This window comes from Cajanus cajan, chromosome 5 (genome assembly GCF_000230855.2).
Source record: "Cajanus cajan strain Asha chromosome 5, NIPB_CcT2T_4, whole genome shotgun sequence".
In the NCBI taxonomy this organism is placed as follows: domain Eukaryota; kingdom Viridiplantae; phylum Streptophyta; class Magnoliopsida; order Fabales; family Fabaceae; genus Cajanus; species Cajanus cajan.
Window position 1 is genome coordinate 2,573,180 of NC_138521.1, and position 20,369 is coordinate 2,593,548.

Genomic DNA, 20,369 nt, shown 5'->3' on the forward strand with positions numbered 1-20,369 from the left:
CATCAATAACAAAAGTCGCATAAAAATGGATAACTCACGTGTTAGGGTACCCAACTGTAGGCTCCAGTGAAAGAGGAGGGTGAGTTGTCCCTCGACTCTATAGTGAGTATGTTGGGTTCCGGATCTTGTTCTAATTTTAAATATATATATATATATATATATATATATATATATATAAAGAAAAATCTATTTACTCTAAAATTAATTCTACTTAGATTTACGTTAATTTCGGCTCAAGGAAAAAAAAAGGTGTTTATTTCACCTGACTAAATTGCTTATAAGAATTTCAGGTGAGGCCGAACTCGTTTCAAAGTTGTAATTTGAATTGGGCAAGGAGGGTTAAGGTTGAGCATGGCCAAGTATGAGGCGAAAGTAGGGTATGTTGAACTGGGCTTGTTTCTCATGAAGAAAGATGAATCACAAGCACCACATACCAACCAAAACATAACAGTGGAAAAGGTGAGATCGTATTTTCAACAATTTCTTTAAATTCTTCTTATTTTCCTTTTAAGAACACGATTCCACATCTTCTTTAAATTGCACATCTTATATCAATTCTACCCTCTCAAATTTTCTTTTTAAAAAAATATTGTATATACTTAGTAGATCGTAAAAACTAAAAAGTAAATCCTAAATATCTTCTCCATCTAAAAAAAAACAAAAAAACGCACACACTCACCCTAAATAAACAAATTTTTTTATTTTCTTTTCATGAGCCGAAACTAATTTTTAAATATTAATCAAAGAAACTTAAAGTTTGTCTTGGAGTGCAGTTAATTTCTATAATGTCTTATTTGCTTACTACTTAAAGAAGGATGATTTTTACTTTATAAAAGATAGATATAATAAAACATCATAATGCAAGAAAGAGATCTTAATTTAGTTAATACCTCATCTCACAACAATCATTTATAGCACCTCATCCGACAACAATCATTTGCAACATATCAAAAAGATTATATAACACTAAAGAGATATTAAAAAAAACAAGTGTAAAAGTATCTGCAATTTAAATTATGACAACTAAAGTGTGGAAGACCACATCTCTCCCTAGAGTAAAAAGACATAATACAATGAGGAATGACAAACCACCAAAAAGAACCAAAATGCCTAAGATCAAACATCAATAACTATCAGCACAACCATTACCCTCCCTATACACGTGAGATAATCTAAATCTCATATTTCTAATAAAATTAAGCATATTCAACCACTGAACACTGACACCAAGGTACTAAAGAAAGATCATAGAATGCCTTGATGACAAGCAAAGAGTCTGACTCCAACCAAAGAGACATCCAGCCACAACCACGAGCAAGCTAAACTGCACAAATGACTGCCAAAACTTTTGCTTCCAAAACTGACTTGACAACAACCGACTCCACTAAACAATCAAGCAAATTAACATATCTATCACCGAAGATAATCCCACAAGTAGCCAAAGAGCGATGTGCAGAAAAAACTTCATCTGTATTACAGTTAATCCAACCAAGAGAAGGAGAATTTCATTGAACTTCAATAATAGAATCTGCTTTCCTCGACCTACAAGGTAACACGAAAGCTTTCAAAATATTAAATTTCGCAATATTAGATTTCATAGAAAAAGGAATAAAAGAGCAACAAAATTTAACTAAATTTAAAATCTTACTCTTTAGGAAATCAATTTTTGTATTAGAATTTTTAAATTTTATTTGATTTCTACTATGTCAGATTTCAGCGACAATAAAAGTAACAACAAAATACAAAATTAGCTAATTTGCTCCATTGTTTGTTAAGTATATCCAAAACATTGTCAATATTCAATCTATTATCAACAACCTGAGATAACCAATCCCAAAGATTTAAGGTAAAAGGACATTCAAAAAATAAACGAGCAGTAGTTTCATAAGCATTATAGCAGTGTGAGCATATAGAGGTAATAACAACTCCTTTTCTATGAAGAATATCCTCAGAGGGAAGCTTATCATGTTGAAGTCTCCATAGAACAAAAGATTTGGAAGGGGGAGATGATGGTTCCAGATCTGTTTAGCCAAATTGAATTTAGGCTTAGGTTGCTTAATAAAAGAGAAAGCCTTTTTAAAAGGTAGATCTTCATCAGAAGAGAGAAACCACTTTAAAGAGTCTTCATACTTATAAGAGGGAAGAACAATGCTAGAGATTTAGTCACCAATCCTACTTTGAAGAAAGGGAGGAAGATGTCAACATTCGTTTTGAATGAAACAATCAACGGTGGATGTCAACTTGGAATGCAAGGAGACATCAATATTAAGAATATCAACAATAAGCATTGAAAGTCACCTATATGTCCAGAAATTAACCTTCTTACCACTTCCAATTAGTCAAGTAAAAGGATCCTTAACAATTGGATACATATCTCTAATACTAGTCCAAATAGAGGATGCCAAATAATAAAAACATCACCACTTCTCTTATAAACTCTATTGACTAAAATAGATGTCGAATCACTATTTTTTTAACAAAATTTTAACATAGTTTTAACATGTATGTATTATTGATATCTAAAAAGGATCTGACACCAAAACTACTTTCATCTAAGTCAAAGCAAATAATATGTCGAGGTACAATATTAAGTTTAGAAGAGTAGATAGATCTAGACCATATAAAATTTTAGAACCAAAACTCAATCAGCTTAAGTAAGGATAGGGTTCATTTATAAACTTGAAAAATATAAATTAGCATGCTTTAAATGATAGATTTTACAAGTAACACAAGTCTCATATAAGAGAAAAGGATCCCTTTTCACATTGCAAGTTTATATTTTATTTTATCAACAATGATAAAAGAATTTGTGTTTTAGGTTTGCTGTTAAATATAGACACTCCCAAAATAATTAAAAGAAAAAATGTCTCTGAAGAAGTCAAGACATAGACTGTTTGACATAGAATTTGAATTTGAACAAATTTATATGCTGAAAAACAATATTACCATAAAAGCGTAACAAGACCACAATTGGAAAGGTTTTGAAGGTAGATTTTAAAAAATAAAAAAATCATAACGCGTGCATCCACATTGAAGTTAATATGTCTTGCTTCTACTTTTTCTTTGTAGCTTTAAAATTTTGACGTGGTTTTCAACCTGGATGTCCGTAATACCAAACACGTTGACAAATGAGGGCAGAGTATTCACCAGGAAAAATGGCACTCAAAAGTCAAAAGCGATAGTTAAAAGTCAGAAAAAAAATAATTATGAAATTGAAATATAAGAATAATCGATTGTAAATAAATGAAAAAGTAAAAAAAAAATAAAAATACTTTTAATCTTTTTAAAATTCTTCAAATTTGCTTTTCATCTTTCACTTTTTTTTATTAAATTAGTTCCTTTAAAATTATGATATATTATAGTTTATTTATTTTAATCGTTATTAATGATGATATTTTATATGTCAAACAAAAATTTATGTGACAAATCAAAACTTTTTTTAGTCTTTTTTTAAAAAAATTAAATTTACATTTGAACCTCTAAATCTTGTTATTAAATTAGTTATTTTAAAAATAGAATAAGTTGAGTCTGATCTTTAAAAAATGTTAATTTCGTCCTTTAGGTTAGATAGTAAATATATATATATATATATATATATGTATATTCGTGAGTTATTGTCACATTGAAAATCATCTACTAGTGGAACATATTTTTGGTAATATTTATTATTGATATTAAATATTAAAATAATCTAATTATATTTATTATCCAATATTTTAAGAAACAAATTTTAAAAAAATGAAACTAACATATCTTAAGAATTAAAAAAAATGGAGAACCAATAGAGAAATAGAAAATGTTTTGAGAGATTGAAAAGCTTTTCATTTATTACGTGTATTTCTATTTGTTACGTAAGACATAATTACCAGCGGAGTTAAAAAAAAACCAACATTAATATATTATAATTTTTTATAAACTAATTTAATATAAAAAATTAGAGAACAAAAAATAAATTTAAAAATTTTCAGAAAAATTAAAAGTAAATTTTACCCTATAAAAAAAAAGTTCATAAGGAAATTAAAGTAAAGATTTGAGACAATCAAGTCATTGCTTGTTTGATAATATTACATTAATGAAAAGGAGGCAATGTTTTATTAATCGAAGAGATAATTTATTTTTTTTTACTTCCGTAATTTTTCTGCTTCTCCCTCTGGGATTTGGGAAGAAAAGGGAAACATATTAATTTTCGCGTTTCGCCATATATTTCTCTTTAATCTATCATAGTTACAGCACCTCCAACGCAGTATTGTTAGGTTGGTTTTTAATTTTAAGCACCAATTCTTATAAGAATCTCATTTATATGTTGACAATCTTAGCTTCTTAAAAATAAAAACTATATCTTAATTAAGCAACAGATTCTTAATAATAAATTTTTTTTTCTCCCCCCTTAACCAACCAATAACCACATAGACAAAAAAATTAAATATGAAGTGTGGATAGTTTATAAAATTTTATCATTAAAATATTTCATACAAGAATTTAAAGTTGATAAAAAAACTCAGATAATTGTTTATGAATAATTAGTATTGTAGTTGTTCTTATTATTGTTGATGTTGTTCTCCAATTATAATTGGAGTACTACATAGCAATGCATGTGAAACTCTAATTTTAATTAGATAATAACACCTATAACACTAACCTTAATTTTTTTCATTTTCATATAAAAACTTTAATATGGCATCATATTTATTATTAGTGCTATTGTCCAATTATAATAGAAATTTTATCTTGCAATATGTGTTAACATTATATGAAATCCTTTATTATATATGTTAGTAATGTGAATTTTCAATTATAATTAGAGAAGAATACTTATAGTATACTGTCTAACTTTTGTCTTTTTCGTAAATAAAAACTTGAGTACAATATTGGAGTTATTAATCGTGCAATTCTCTGAGACGCATTCTTCTGTGCACTAATGAAAGAAAAGACGAGTGCAAGTAGAGCCAAAAAAGAAATAAAAAAGAAAAAAGGAAAAATGTTTATTAAATGTAAAATTAATGTCACCAAGGATTGAACTCACGAACCAATAGTTTGTTATCATTGCTTGTGACCACCACACCATGCAAAACTTTATGCACATACTTACAAAATATTATATGTAAAAATATATATAATATTAAATTATATAAATCATTTGTGTTGTTTAATTAGTGAGCATTATCTATGTGAATGTGAATATTTAATATTTAATATTTTAAATTAGCATACTCTATTTTAATATAATTGGTTTAAATAATTTATTATTTATATAATATATTTTAATTTAAAATTTATATTACTAATTTATGTAATTCAACCATTCTATAATTTAGTTGCTTTGTCAGTATAATATTGATTATAATTTTTTTAAGGCATGGTATAGATTTTATTAATAAAATATAATATTAATATTTTTTTTAAAAAAATTATATAAATCGTACTATGCAATTTAATTAGTAATTCAATAGTTCAACCTTTAATCTATTAACTTAATATTTTAAAATCGATTAGATGATCGATTCGATTTTTAAAACATTGGTACTACATCTATCCTCATATATTATAAGAAATAAATACTTAAGTCATCAAAATCAATTAAAGTAATTAAATTATTTTATTTTAATTAATAATTTCATAATTATAAATTTTATTTTAAATATATCCATAAAATTAAATGTTATGATATTTATATTCAATGACACAACTCAAAAGTCAGAGAATATTTTTTCAACTAATCAACATGACTCATAGTATTAGTTGCAAATAAATACATTCACTTTTTATAAAAGATGGATAAATGACTTAGTACTAGTCTCATAATAAATAAGGGTATAAAAGAATTATTAATTGATTTATTTAGAACTATATCCACATTTTTAAAAAAAAATTAAGAGCAACACAAGATTCTCATATATTTCTTATATATGTAAGAACAAAAATAGTAGTGTCATAGTTATTATTGGTATTGTTCTTTAATTATAATAATTAGAATTTTATCTAAATAATACACATTAATATTTAATGAAAAAAATAATGGATCTTATCTAAGCAAAACTTTGATTTTTTATTAGAAAACAAAATCAACATGATGATACTACACCTAAGTTTTTGTTCATTTTTATATGTCTAGATGAAATCAAGAAAAAAAATCATTTTTAATTAAATAAGAGTACATAAAATGAAAGGTGAATCCTTTACTTATGTCCTCCTTTCCTTTTTTGTCTTTTATGTTGTATTTCTTCCTTCTTTGAAGAGAGTACAACCTAAAAAACAACGCAAATCTTACTCTATTTTCAATTAGTATATTTGGGAAGTTTCCTTCTCAAACAATCATTCACTCAATGCGGATTCATGTAATTGCATAATTTCAATTATATATCTGCGGTTTCTCTTCCTCCAAAACTCTCACCCAATAATCAACACGGATGCCATCGGTTTCATTTGTCTCTCTTCTTCATGACTTTTTATTTCCCCAATTTTCTACTCTCAGTCTCACGTAAAGGGTTAGGGTCCACTTGGGTAACTTGTTTATCACGAGATAAATCAGTGCAATAAATATACAAAATAATTAAACTAAATTTTATAATTTTTATTAAATTTTGAATTGGTAAATATTCCAAAACTTATATATAAACAAATGCTAACATAACTTGTTGCTACACACTTGAGTGGTTCAAATTCATGACCAAAACATGAATTTAATCCAAAAGCTAGAGATATGTTCGAGTGTTTCCCAGCAAAATCCTATTCTTATTTAGCATTACTCTACGTACCAACAACATATACGATGAAAAATTATCCATTCATTTTCTTCTTAAATTAAATGAATGGAACTTTTCTATTGGCACATTAAAAATGTACGTAGTCTATCTCAAACAAACTTATATTTTGATTATTTGATTCTTCTTTTCAAAACGTGGGAATAAAAGCAACTTATTGACTTTAATCTGGAAAAAAAAAATGAATAAACAACTAAACACGCATATTTGCATCAGACTTAATCTTTTTTTATTTTTTATGTAGATAAATATGTACAGAAACACGATCTAGTTAGGGTCGAATTAATTTTATAAATAAAGTTATTCATCATCGCCACCTTCGTCTCCGAATAAGGAACCAATAGTTGACATTTCACATGAGTCCGCAGAGAAATTTAAACCTCAAAGTCCTCAACAAGGGGATCTTGGAGTTGGTTCCATTTCTGTAGGAGTGGTCCACTGGCTAGCATCATGTGATGCATTGTAAACACTTAAGCCACAAAACACATTTTTAACTAATAACGATCATATATAATGGTCCACTAGATAATAATACCATGTAGTTTTTTACATCATTGAAAAATAATTAACATTAATAACTAATCTATCAACTCAAATTTTGAATTACCATCCGGAGTGCGTTTGTGTTGAGACTACTCGAAAACCAGGGAAATCGAAAGATGTACTTATGAAGCTAATCGAAAGATGGAGGAGGATGAACACCTATCTAGAACGTATTAGGAGTTGTATGTATTCGTGCTAGAAATATAGTCGAAAAGTTTGAAGCATACATAAAACTTCTCGGAAAATATTGAGATCAACTCCTGCCAATAACAGCTGATTCGAGATCGAAGACAATTATTTCGAGTTGAACAGTGTTCGAGATTTGGTGAAGTTGTGTGGGTGCTTATGATCATACAAAGACAGTTAGCGTCCAAGTCGAGAAGTTAGTATACGCGAAGAACGGTTATGGGAAGTTACACGTTAGAAGTCACATAATGAGCATAGTGGATAGCGGTTATCTCATAGTGGCCTACGTGCACGAGCGTCTGAGTGAGTTAAGCGTCATTGATTCACTCTATAAATTCAAGAAGCCTGCATTGTCACAAAGGTCGGAAAAACTCATACTTGAATAGAGCTCTGAAGCACTATCCGCCTGCGCATATGGCTTTCGTGCATGGAATCGTGTTTGAGTATGGTTGCTTCTTGACCACTTTTCTTTTTCCTTTCTAGGTTAGGAGTAATTTAGTCTTAGTGTTTCTTGTAATTACTTAATTTTTATTCATGTAATTTCTGATAACGTTGTAATGCTTGAAGACTATGAACCATGATTTGTCTAGGAATTATATCTATCGTTCACTCTGTTTATTTAAGCATCTACGTGCATGAACACTATTTTTTGATAATCGTTGATGAATATCTGGAAACTAGTGATTATTGAACTTCCCTCCTACGCTTTTAATTCTTAGATCAAATATCTAAATTGAAACTGTCGTAGTGCTAGTCCGAATATAAAGAATCCGTAAACAAATTCCACCGTAAACAGTTTGTAAACCAATGAATCATGTTTAAAACTTACAAGTTAGAGTTTTATGTGGATATGAAAATCACGTATTTAATGCCTTTCCGATCACACTTGGAAATAAAATCATCCTTTACCGAATTATGATTCCCAAACAACGTTATATATGTCTTAAGTCCAATAGGCATACAGAAAAATAAAACAAGATGAAGACAGGCACACCATTAACTATATATACAAGATACATATAAAAAAATCTCATATTTTGAAAATAAACCAATACTCTAAACACATATTTTGGGTGATAAAAAAGTGGTAGGAGGGAAAATGCTGCTGTGTAAGATGTCAATGACACTGACATATCAAAGATTATGAGAAGCAATGCGTCGCATTCATTGAGAAGATAAAACTTAACTTTGAATCTTTGCCCACTTGTATTAATATACACCAATGTTATTGTTTAATTAATAACTTTTGAAGTACAACTTTTTTTATACCTATAAGATTTTTTTAATTATAAAATAGATGTACAATATCTATTATTAAAAATAATGATTAATTTTTGTTATAAATCATGAGTGCAATGATATCACTTTTTTTAACCGTCTCACTTCATATAAAAATAAAGTAGTGTCTAGTTAGGAATAAAATAATAAAAACATGATTAATAAAAATTACTTAAACCATAAATACATAATAAAAATAAATTACGATAAAAGAACGTAGGTGTCAAACTCAAATTACATAACCTAACATTCGATAGATCCATGTTAACTTACATACGCATGTGCAATCTATTCATATTAGTAATGCAACTCTTGTATTCTAATATATGTGTGGTTATTACATGTATTTAAAATAGTGAGTATTTAAATATGAATATGGTGTAAATAAAATGCAGTGGCAAGAAGAGGAATTTAAATTAGTTGGACACTGACAGTAATCTCTAAAAAATATTAGTAAAGCATATTTAAATTTTGGGGCAAAATGTAGAGCACATTGAAATGGATTAGTTAGGAGTTGTTGGACTTATGGTGAAAGGGGCATAGATAAGCCACGTGGCACTCATGTATATGTCCCAAAGCTGCTAAGTCACATGCATATCATATTAAATTCCTTATCTATGGTTCAAAAAATTTCGAAACATTCCAAGTTTTTAATTGCTTTGCCTAGCTGTTACTCTTTGAAGTTTGAACATCGTTCCTTCCGCTACTCCTACTCTTTCTTCTGTCAGAGTGTTTATGGCGATAGAAATTTAAATTTGGATGTTCTCGATTCTTACGACTGGTACTTGAGCTTGAGCTTGACCTACCCTTCGCAATTCTACAACGATAATGTCTGAATTAGCAGTGCAGGAAAAGATTAATAGCAACAAAATCAAGGTTTTGAATTCATTGAATCAATCTTACATTTCCCATTCACATTAATGTTTTTTCCATACAGATCTAATTTAAAAGAATTTATTTATTTTATTTTATGTAAAATTCAATTCATATTATTTTATTTATTAATTATTTTTAGATTCAAATATTAAAATATCTTCTCTTAATTTAATGAAATAAATTAATTATAAACTTTTTAAAAGATATATAGTCATTAAGAGAAAAAACAACATTATTAATTTAGAGAGAGAAATAATAGAAATATACATTTTAATTGGTTAAAAGAAAAATAAACATTAATTAAAAAATGAAATATCAAATAATTTTTATTTTTATTTTTTAAATTTATAAATTTGATATATATATTAATAAATTTTAATTTAACTATTAAATCATTAAAAATAGTGTAAAATATAATTTTTTAAGTGAAATAAGTTTATCAAAATATATTTTTACTATAAATTTATCTTTCCTTTTATATATATATATATATATATATATATATATATTATTTATAAGTACCCGTAAAATAAGGTAATATTTGTTCACATATGTGTGGGGGAAAATATTATTTAATATTTTAAAGAAATAAATTAAGTAAATGATTTTCTTATTAAAAATATAGAAATCATTTAATGTTACTTTTCAAAATAATTGATGACATTTAATAAAGCAAACATAATAAGTATTTCTTAAATAATATTTAAAAAATACTCATCAACATCACACTATGCATGTAATATGTTTAAGAAAACTAACTTATAAATTAATTGAAGATTTAAGGAGATGTACTAGAAGGAAAAAATTTTCATGTCCCGAAATGATTTTCAGGAATGATTAAATATATTTAATCGGTGATAAATATTTTTAAGAATGTTTACTTGAGAATCAAAATTTTTTAATACATTAACTAGATAACAAATTAAGTTAATGTAATATTTTTACAACAGTTAAATATTTTTTTTAACTCGATGATAAATTTTTATCTACCTATAGGAATAGTTTGGTGGAAATCATGTATAATAATAATAATATTTTTTTTGAGAAACCTAGTTTCTTAATAGTATTTTTTTTATATGATAAATCAAATGTGAAAAACTAACATTTCTAACTTCAATTCTTAAAAAAGTAAAAATATTTCAAGTATTAAACACTCCTTAAAAGTTAACTATAAGTTACAAATTGAGTAAAAAAAGTTAAAAACTTAATAAGTTAGTTGATTGAATTGAAAATATTTGGTAATATTGATAAATAATTTACAGCTAATCAATATAAAATGATATATTTATTCATTTGAGAATAATAATAAGAGAATATGAAAAATATTTTTTAAATTATAAATATATTTTTTTCAAATAAATTAACAAAGATATATTATATAAAAAGAAAGAGAATAAAAAGTTGAAAACTTATAAGTTCCTGGTTGGTAAAGTCACTCCATGCCTTTCCTTTAAATACATACATGTTAATAAAAATAGTGAACGGTTATTATGAGGTTCAAATAAAATACTTTTTTAATATTTAATTATTATTTTGCAACTTTATAGAATTAAAAATGTAAAAAATAATGTGTAAACGAAAAGAAGGAATCATCTCTCTCTCAATATATATAATTATAGATGATTTGTTTCAATTAATTTATAAAAAATAAGTTAAAAGTTTTTTAAAATAAGCTTTTTTTACTTGAATAAATTTATTTTAGTTAAACTAATTTATAAATCGGTGAGAGGGTTTAAAAGTTCGTAATTTTTTTTATAATAAAAATAATCTATATACGTTTTATTAAAGTTTTTGAACTGTTGAATTCAGAACCAATAATAAAAACTTGTTACATGTTCTTCCTTTGGAACCAAAACGAAAAGCGCCCTACAAAAGTCCACATGGCATAGGTACGTGCTAATTCAATTTCAACTTTTAAAGAACCCACCCTCCAACCAATTTGACAAAGTTAATGCTTAACCTAAACTGAACCACCAAACCACCCTTTAAGTTAATTCAAACAAAGGTGTAAACCAAATAATTGTAACAAAGGAGACAACATAAGGGTACGAAGGTAATTCAAAATTTAAACGACCAGATCTCACGAGCAATCTTGCTGTAAGTCTAAGATTACAAGTAAAAAACAAAAAACAAAAAACATCACTCATTCACTTGTCACTTGATGATGAACTGGCTTTAACTTTTGAGTCAATGGTCAACTGCTTAATGGCACTGAGCCACAAATATTATATTACTATTTATTCCAAAACAGTTTTTTTATTTTTTTATTTTTTTTATTTTTTATTTTAATCTTTCCCTTATTCCTGCATTGTTTCAGCAAGATTTTAAATTGCCACATCCCGCTCTCATTGTCTTCCTTTGTCCCAAGAAAGACTTGAAACTCTCTCTTTCTCTCTCTTTCTCTGTCTGTGAGCTCCTATCTCTCTTCAATGGGGGTGCTGGAGCTTGCAAGATAGACAGACCCAGGTCATTCTTTCTGCATTACTACTAAAACAAACCAACTAAGTCTCTCTTTTTTCAGTTGTGTTTTACAATGTCATGTATTTGATTATGAGGGTCTCTTATGTGGGTAATGCTGCTTTTTGGGTTTCTTATCTTTATGCTGGGTTTCTTGTTTCTTAGAGAATGTCCTAAAACAGAATGCATTAATAAAAAAAGATGAGTTTTTTATTTTATTTTTATTTTTATTGTTTTTCTTTGAGGAACAGTTTGGATGAAATAAAGTGAGGGTAACAGAGGATACATTTGTCTGATTTTCAATTTTCAAAAGGGAAAGCCCAAATGAGGTCAAAAGCAATACTCGGAAGATTTTATTTCTTATCCACATTTTGATTAATGACTGGCCTGGTTTATCCTAAAACCTTTAAAATTTTGTGATGTTATCTTTTTGTAATATTTTGTAAACCTCGAAAATTTTGTAATGTTGATTTACATTGACAAAGATAGTTTAATTTTTTCTCTCTAAACTATGTTGCTGAGAAATTATTGCTGGGTTTCTATTTATTCCCTACTAGCTGTTCAAAACTTTGGCGTGGACTCTATATATGAATGCTTCAATTTGCATACCCTTCTTTCTTTCTTTTCTTCTTTTCTTCAACAATTGTATCTTTCATTGGATTGGAATGCCAGATGCTATTTTTTCCCCCCAACATTTCTTTTATGATGAGCCATTCTTGTTGGCAAGTTAAGAAACTTAACAGAAGTTTCCCCTAAAAATAGAGTTCACGAAACAAATTGAGTCAGTGTGATGAAAACATAAATTAGGACCTGATCTCATATGTTAGCCATTGTATAAAACCTTTTAACATTCTTTCCCCAAGTAGACCTTATATTGACCTGTTCAACTGCAAAGGGGAAAAAGTGATTTGTGGGCTGTGTTTGTGCCTTTGTTACTATAGAGTTGTTATGCTTAATGTTGTTTAGGCTAAGTTGGACTCTGAATGTCATTCAAATAAGTTTGCTGCTAATTTAGGTGTGCCAATTGTATGTTTGATTTCGAATAACCAACATAAAGAATTTACAAATTTGATTACTCACTTTTATTTTCTGCATATAAAAACATAGACCAAGTCCATCAGTAGATAACTAAACTCTGCTAAGAGTACTTAAAAATTCGAAGTAAAGTTTGTTTTCTTGATGTCAAGTTGTTGATCCACTACATAATGTTGCCTCTAATGAGAAACAATTGACACTAGTATTATGAATTTCCTGATGATTTGTTTTCTCATGATTTGGTCTTTTTGTTGCAGAATTGACACATCAAAATTGTACTTCTTTTTGCTGATCAGAATCTTTGCAAAAATGAAGAAAGAAAACAGTGTTATGCTGAAAGATCGGGAGCTCCCTGGTCGATTGACTCGTGCTCGAGCTGCTGCTGCTTTGCGTGCATCTGGACAACTGCCCCCTTTGAAAGATCAATCACAGCAAAATCAAAATCAGAAGCAGTTATCCAGAGTCAATTCAAAAAGACCAGTTTCTGGTAATACATGTGTTCAGCGAAAAAAGAGGGCTGTTCTTCAGGATGTTACTAATGTTTGCTGTGAAAATTCATACAAGGGTTGTTTCAATTCAACTAAAATTCAGGTTTCATCCATGTCTCAAGCCCCAACTGTTTACAACAAGAAAATGTTTTATTTTAAATTATTCCTCTCGGTTAACTGTTTACTTTCTTTCCTAAATGAGATTTGTTGCTGGATTGATGTAACATTCATCGAAAGTTATTCTCATGCTCCTCACCTAACAGTGAATTTTTGTGACTGGTAGGCTAAGAAAAGCAAGATGGCTAAGACTGGTCAAATTAATGTGTCCAAAGTGGCGCCTTCTGTTACTGTGGAGCCACTACAATTTCAAGCTGGCTCCAAAGCGAAGAGTTTACAGGAAGCAACATTGAAATCAGAAGATACTATGTGCTCAATTAATTTGGACAACAAAGAACTTCTACGGTTGAGTGTTAATGACTGTAGCAAGGGCTTTAGACTGACTGAAAGTCAAATGTCTGGAGTATTTGCTCGTCCTTTGATTTCTCAGAAGAAAGGTTTTCCTGTCTATGCATTACTCAAATACAATTTTTTTACTTTACGACTCATAATTTGTTTGTAATATAGTATCTGAAGGGCTATCAATAGTTTTGTTGAACCTAAATCAGTTTCTTAAGTCTGAGATTGTTTATGTAATCAAACATCTTAATGTTTTCTCAGTGTATTATTAGTTTTTATGGTAGTGTTCAAGCAAATGTCTCTTGTAAAACATCAATGTTAGATAAAGAAACTAATATTTGCTTGATTAACAAAATGAGACACGAATTTGGTAAGTGAATCTGATTTCAAAATTAAATATAACCTTTTTATCAGCTGTATCATACTCTTTCACATATGGTAAGTTCTTATAAAACTGCAAATTGTTTCTATGAAAACTGACCTATATACTTTTGAGAAAATGCAACTCGTTGGTACACAGAAATTTAAAAATTATCTGTATTACTAACAATTGTTGCATGGAAGCCTATAACATTGACCATAATCTATCATCATGTATTTCATTATGATTTTCACCGGGTAATTGAATTTTTTCAAGACCTTAATAAAATAAATCATTTCACGGTTGATGTATTTTCATGTTCTCCTCAGCTTTTTTATTTATTAGTATTGACATGCATATACAAATTGTTGCAGATAAGAAAGGCAACCTTTCAAAACTTTTGACTGAATTGAAGGATCCAGAAATCACTAATATAGATGATGATTTTGAAGATACTCAATTGTGCAGTCTCTATGCTGCTGATATCTATGACAAGATGCGTGTTGTTGAGGTTTGTGCCATATTATATCAAGCCATTTCTATGCAGCAGTCATCTCTTTTACAATACAGTTATTTTCTCTGTCAAATTTTCTTGCCTTGAATGCAAGAAAATATACTCGTAACTTTTTCTGCCAGCTTTGTCTTGTATAGGATTTAACATTTGACTTCTTTCCAACTCCCCTATAGAAGAGAAAAGAAAAAGAGCCTCTAATATTATAAGATTTGCCTATCAACCCAACAGCTTGAATTGGAAGCATATCTTTAAGAAGATCACGCAGCCAATGTGAAAAGATTTTGAATAATATGAATGTTTGCATCAATTTAACTTCATGATTAGGACCACTAGATCCTATAAAGAGAACAAAATTTAAGGTTACAGTGTTAAGAATAATAGCCAACATGTTTTCTTTTACTTTCTGGCTACCCCTAGGCATCAATCACATTTTGAAGAGTTTTTGATTGTCATAATCTAATTAATACTAATGCCATTACTCTTAGTAATGGCTATTACTGAGCAACAACAGCCAAACATTATACCAATAGATGCTGATAAAATGCTGCAGTGGGTGTTAGGTGCTAAAATACCTTGATCTGAATAGGAAAAAGGTTGTTATAAACTTTGGAATGGGATACAAATAAAGTTTCACATTATTAGAACAAGAGGAGAAAAAATGATTTATAAGACACACATATTTCATTGGTTAGAAGAGTTTTGGTTGATGACCAAAATCAAAATTATGAGAGTGTAAGTATAAAGTGGACAATATCTTACTATTATGAAGTTGTGTGAGATTTAATAACCGATAAATAACAAGATATAATATAACACTTTTGTCGATAAATATATTCAATCTCAAACACAAATATTATAATATAACCCTAACAGTTAAAGCCCATATATGCTATATTAGAAAATACTGTGGTATACTGGCGTTCCTGCTTTCTAATAGTCCCTACAAAATGGAATGAAAAATTATCATTACCTTCTTGTCATATGCCTCTCTTAGATTTTGTTTCTTGACTTAATTAATTTGTCTAATATTTTGTATTCCAGCTTGCAAGAAGACCTTATCCAAACTTTATGGAGACAGTGCAGCGAGATATTACTCAAAGCATGCGTGCAATACTTGTTGATTGGCTTGTAGAGGTTTACCTCATTTAATTTTCTAATATAATTCCAAATGTTTGGTGATAATGATATAAAATTATTCTGTAAACAAGTTGTATTCTTAACTGTTTTTCTTCTTCTAGGTTTCTGAGGAATACAAATTGGTTACAGACACTCTTTACCTCACTGTGTATCTCATAGATTGGTTTCTCTCCAAAAATTACATTGAAAGACAAAGACTTCAGCTACTTGGCATCACCTGCATGCTAATTGCGTCGTAAGTACTCAAATTGAGTGCCTTCTCAGTCATTCTTCAATAATGCATATGTAATACAATTTGAAGTGTTTATTTTGTTCTCATTTTAATGCAATGTAAAATGTTTATTTTGTATTGTGCTTTTTCTGTGATTGAAGGAAGTACGAAGAAATTAATGCCCCTCGTATTGAAGATTTCTGTTTCATCACAGACAATACATACACGAAAGTGGAGGTGTGTCATGCTTCTTCAAAATGGTTTAAAACCAATAACTTGGAATTTGTAGTTTTTACATATCGAAAGTTAAAACTGAAGTTTTTATCAAATATAAATTGAAAACTACAATTACACACATGTGGAAGAACTAAGAACCTCAGTCTCTAACATGTTGTTCTTTGGCTTTTCAAATTCACTTTTAAAACTATGGATTCTGTTTATTGTCATAATCATTATGCAAAAGTCAATAACAATGGTACTCTACAACATTAATATAAGATTTTTGGACTGTTTGCAATTGTTAAATAATGTGAGTGGGCAGGTACTAAAAATGGAGAGTCAAGTGTTAAAGTCGTCTGAATATCAACTATTTGCTCCCACTATACAAACTTTCCTCAGGTACTTGTTGGCATTTTTATCATTAAATTATCAATATATCCATACATTAAAAAAAAATAATAAGATAAGAAAATTTCAATGCATTACTGAGAGATCCTTAATGCAACTATCTTTTCACATTTTTGGTTCTTAGGAGGTTTCTTCGAGCAGCACAAGCTTCATACGAGGTGAAAACATTCATATCAATGCTGCTTGGTCCGGAACATGCCAAATTGTATGGTTGAATATCATTGTATCACTAATCACTTGTTGAAAAATGTGCAGGCCCCCAACGTTGAATTGGAGTACTTGGCAAATTACCTAGCTGAACTAACCCTCATGGACTATAGTTTCTTGAATTTCCTTCCCTCTATCATTGCTGCATCAGCTGTGTTTCTTGCTAGGTGGACATTGGATCAGTCAAACCACCCATGGGTTAGTGTCTACTGTCTAGCATTCCTATTTCCCTACATGTCAAGTTATGTTAATTAAGGAAGCTAGCATACATATACTATACATAGCACTCATCATTGTTTATTGCAGAATCCAACCCTTCAACACTATGCTTGTTGCAAAGCATCAGATTTGAAAACCACAGTTCTTGCATTACAAGACCTACAACTAAATATTAGTGGCTGCCCTCTAACTGCCGTTCGCACAAAATACAGACAAGACAAGGTATATATATACACATCAACACCTCTTTCTCTACATTTATACAATTTTTTTTTTTGAATTTGACCATTTTACTATTTATCTTGCATGATTTTCATTATGGAATTGTTTGTACCAGTTTAATTGTGTAGCGGCTTTGTCTTCACCAAAACTGCTTGAAACTTTATTCTGAAGATAAAGATGATTGGCAAAGAGCCAATGCAAGGGACTCCTTAGTCCTAATTGATTCACAACGAAGAAATCCTTTTCCTAATCTAATCATCCCTTGGATATCTTGTGTATGTACATTATATGCCAAGTTGTCTGATATGTACACATCAAATATATTCTGTTTCTGTATGTACATTATATATGCTAAGTTGTTTGAGATAGAACTAGAACTCCAAGATGAAGCATATTATGAACTCACATGCTGTAGTGATGGCCATCGTTGGGTGTAACAATGAGATTGGTTGCCTTGCTTGCATGTGGCCTACTAGTGATAAAAAATAAGTAATTTTAGAACCATTTCTTTGTTAAACAATAGTATATGCGGGAACTTTACAAACGTAGATCGACTTTGCTTTGCGTTTGTTTGAAGTGGAAGTACAGGCCCAATAGGAAAGTGTGGGTTGGGCTAGCATCTTTATTTGTTCGAATTTGAAGCGCAGGTCCAATAGGAATTTTGGAATTTGATTTGTGTCAACTATAGGTGTATCCCTCTTTTTTAAAATTTGTTGCTTAGGCTTATGTATCAAATCCCTTGTTTTTCAGAAAGAAAATTTAATCTATCTTATTAAATACTTCAATTAATCACTTTTTTTTTTTTTTTTTCTTTCAATCATGATATAAAACATAATTGATATCACGGGTGGTTTATCTTAACTAGGGGAAGAAGAGATATTTTGTTAATATAGTTGGTTTGCCATTTGTATTCAAATATCAATGATCACTTTAAATATAAAGTTGTAATTAAAAATATTACTTTATTTTAAGATGTACATATTTGATAAGAAAAATATGTTTTTTAGTTATGAAAAGAATTTATATGTAAATAAAATGTAAAAATAAAGTAATTTACAATGATAATCAAAGAATAGAATAGTGGTAAAAGTGTCTTAAATAAAGTTGAATTGTTTATGTGAAGGTATAGTCGGAAGAAGAAGAAATGAGTATGAGTGTAAAAAAGTAGTAATTAAAAATATAGAGGAATTTGTAGGGACAAGAGAGCACAAAAATGGGGTTGGAGTCAACGGGTCTAAAGTCAAGAAATGAGGATACATATGTACTTGTGTTCTGGAGCACTAAATGAATTAACTTCCAAACTCCTTTGGTTTCTTCTTCGATCTCAACCTGCGTCTTCATGAACACGCCGCAGAAGAAGGAGATTCAACTGCAAGGGCCGCGCCCCCCGCCTCTCAAAGTCAGCAAAGACTCCCATAAGATCAAGAAGCCGCCGCCGCCGGAGCATAACCAACCGCAGCGAGAGCCCGTCATAATCTACTCCATCTCCCCAAGAATCATCCACGTGAAGCCCGGCGACTTCATGGACGTGGTCCAGCGCCTCACCGGCGCTCCCCCCGCCGACGAGGCTCTGGGCGGACGCGGCGACGTCTCTCCGGCGGCGAGGCTGGCCTCGATCGAGAAGACCAGCCCGGCCGATAGGGCTTTCCAGAGCGGAGACGATGAGATTATGCGGATGCTCACCCAAGGAGTCGAGGTCGCTCAGTTTCCCGGGATTTTGTCGCCGGAGCCGGCCACCTTGCCGCCGATTCCCGCCACGGTGTTTTCGCCCGCGTTGGACGCGCAAACCACGGCCGCGTATTGGAACGACTGGTGGTCGCCGAGTCCGTCGGGGTTTCTCTCCGTTGCGGCGGGGTCGCCGCAGGCCTCGCCCAACGTGTTCAGCCTTTTTGACTACTAATAATCTGTTTTTTTTTTTTCTCTCTCTCTTTTTTTTTTTTAATATTTGATTGGATATTGAAAATTTTAACATTAGTTTAGTGGCTCTTCTTTGTTGTGTGTGCCACTGTTTTTGTAGAATATATGTAGAAAAAAATACAAAGACAAAGACTTTTCCATTTGACTCCTTTGTGTTGGTGCTCACTCTACTTCCTCGCAACTACTAATTGTTATTATTATTAGTTGAAAACAGATAATCCATCTCGCCTTTCACAACTTAGCATGAACTTTATAACATTTCAAGACTATATATAGTGGGTAATTAGCAAACATGTGACAAATTGTATGTACTTTTATTAATTATAAAGATGTTTAATATAATCTTTTCATTTATAAGAACCCAACACTCTATTAAGAACTTTATAATACTCATTTTATTCAATCGGTTAATAGTTTAATTAATAAAACATTCATTTTATACTGAAAATAATTTAAAATATCAAAAACACACCTTTTTTTTATGCATATAAGATTGGAACATACGATGACAATGAGATTCAAACATAAAAATCATATTAATCTAACTCCACCGTTATTTATTTAGAGATAATGTTAAGAGTTTTTTTTGTTGAAACATTTAAATTAATAAAAAAATTACCCTCTTGATAATTTATAAATATTTTGTTATATTTAACATAGATCGAAGAAGTTTATGTATTAAAAAAAGAAAGTAAGAATTTCATTTAATTACATAATTAATGAAAGTATGCAACTAATTAACTAGGAAAAAAAACCTGGATTTAATACACGTTAGAAAATGAGGAAAACAGCCAATTAATAAGAAAGAAAGTAACTATGTATAAAACTTACTTTATACTTAATAATCAAAACTCAAATTTATAATAAGAACCAA

General features: G+C 29.6%; 2 protein-coding genes across 3 annotated transcripts; both read left to right on the plus strand.

The window, feature by feature from the left end:
* Positions 1-11,951: 11,951 nt before the first annotated feature.
* On the plus strand, positions 11,952-19,640 carry LOC109808355 (cyclin-A2-4). 2 transcript variants are annotated; one of them, XM_020371327.3, is made up of 12 exons: positions 11,952-12,110; positions 13,394-13,727; positions 13,908-14,178; positions 14,816-14,952; positions 15,997-16,089; positions 16,194-16,327; positions 16,465-16,540; positions 16,845-16,921; positions 17,055-17,088; positions 17,186-17,335; positions 17,444-17,578; positions 17,694-19,640. In XM_020371327.3, exons 2-12 carry the CDS (start codon positions 13,446-13,448, stop codon positions 17,745-17,747), a joined length of 1,443 nt encoding a protein of 480 aa, XP_020226916.1. In that variant the 5' UTR covers positions 11,952-12,110; positions 13,394-13,445; the 3' UTR covers positions 17,748-19,640. The 2 variants fall into 2 exon arrangements, with proteins under 2 accessions (XP_020226916.1, XP_020226915.1); XM_020371326.3 differs by having other exon boundaries at positions 11,973-12,213.
* Positions 18,918-19,640, plus strand: LOC109809697 (protein MKS1). Its single transcript, XM_020373075.3, has one exon. It carries the CDS (start codon positions 18,918-18,920, stop codon positions 19,476-19,478), a length of 561 nt encoding a protein of 186 aa, XP_020228664.2. The 3' UTR covers positions 19,479-19,640.
* Positions 19,641-20,369: the final 729 nt, after the last annotated feature.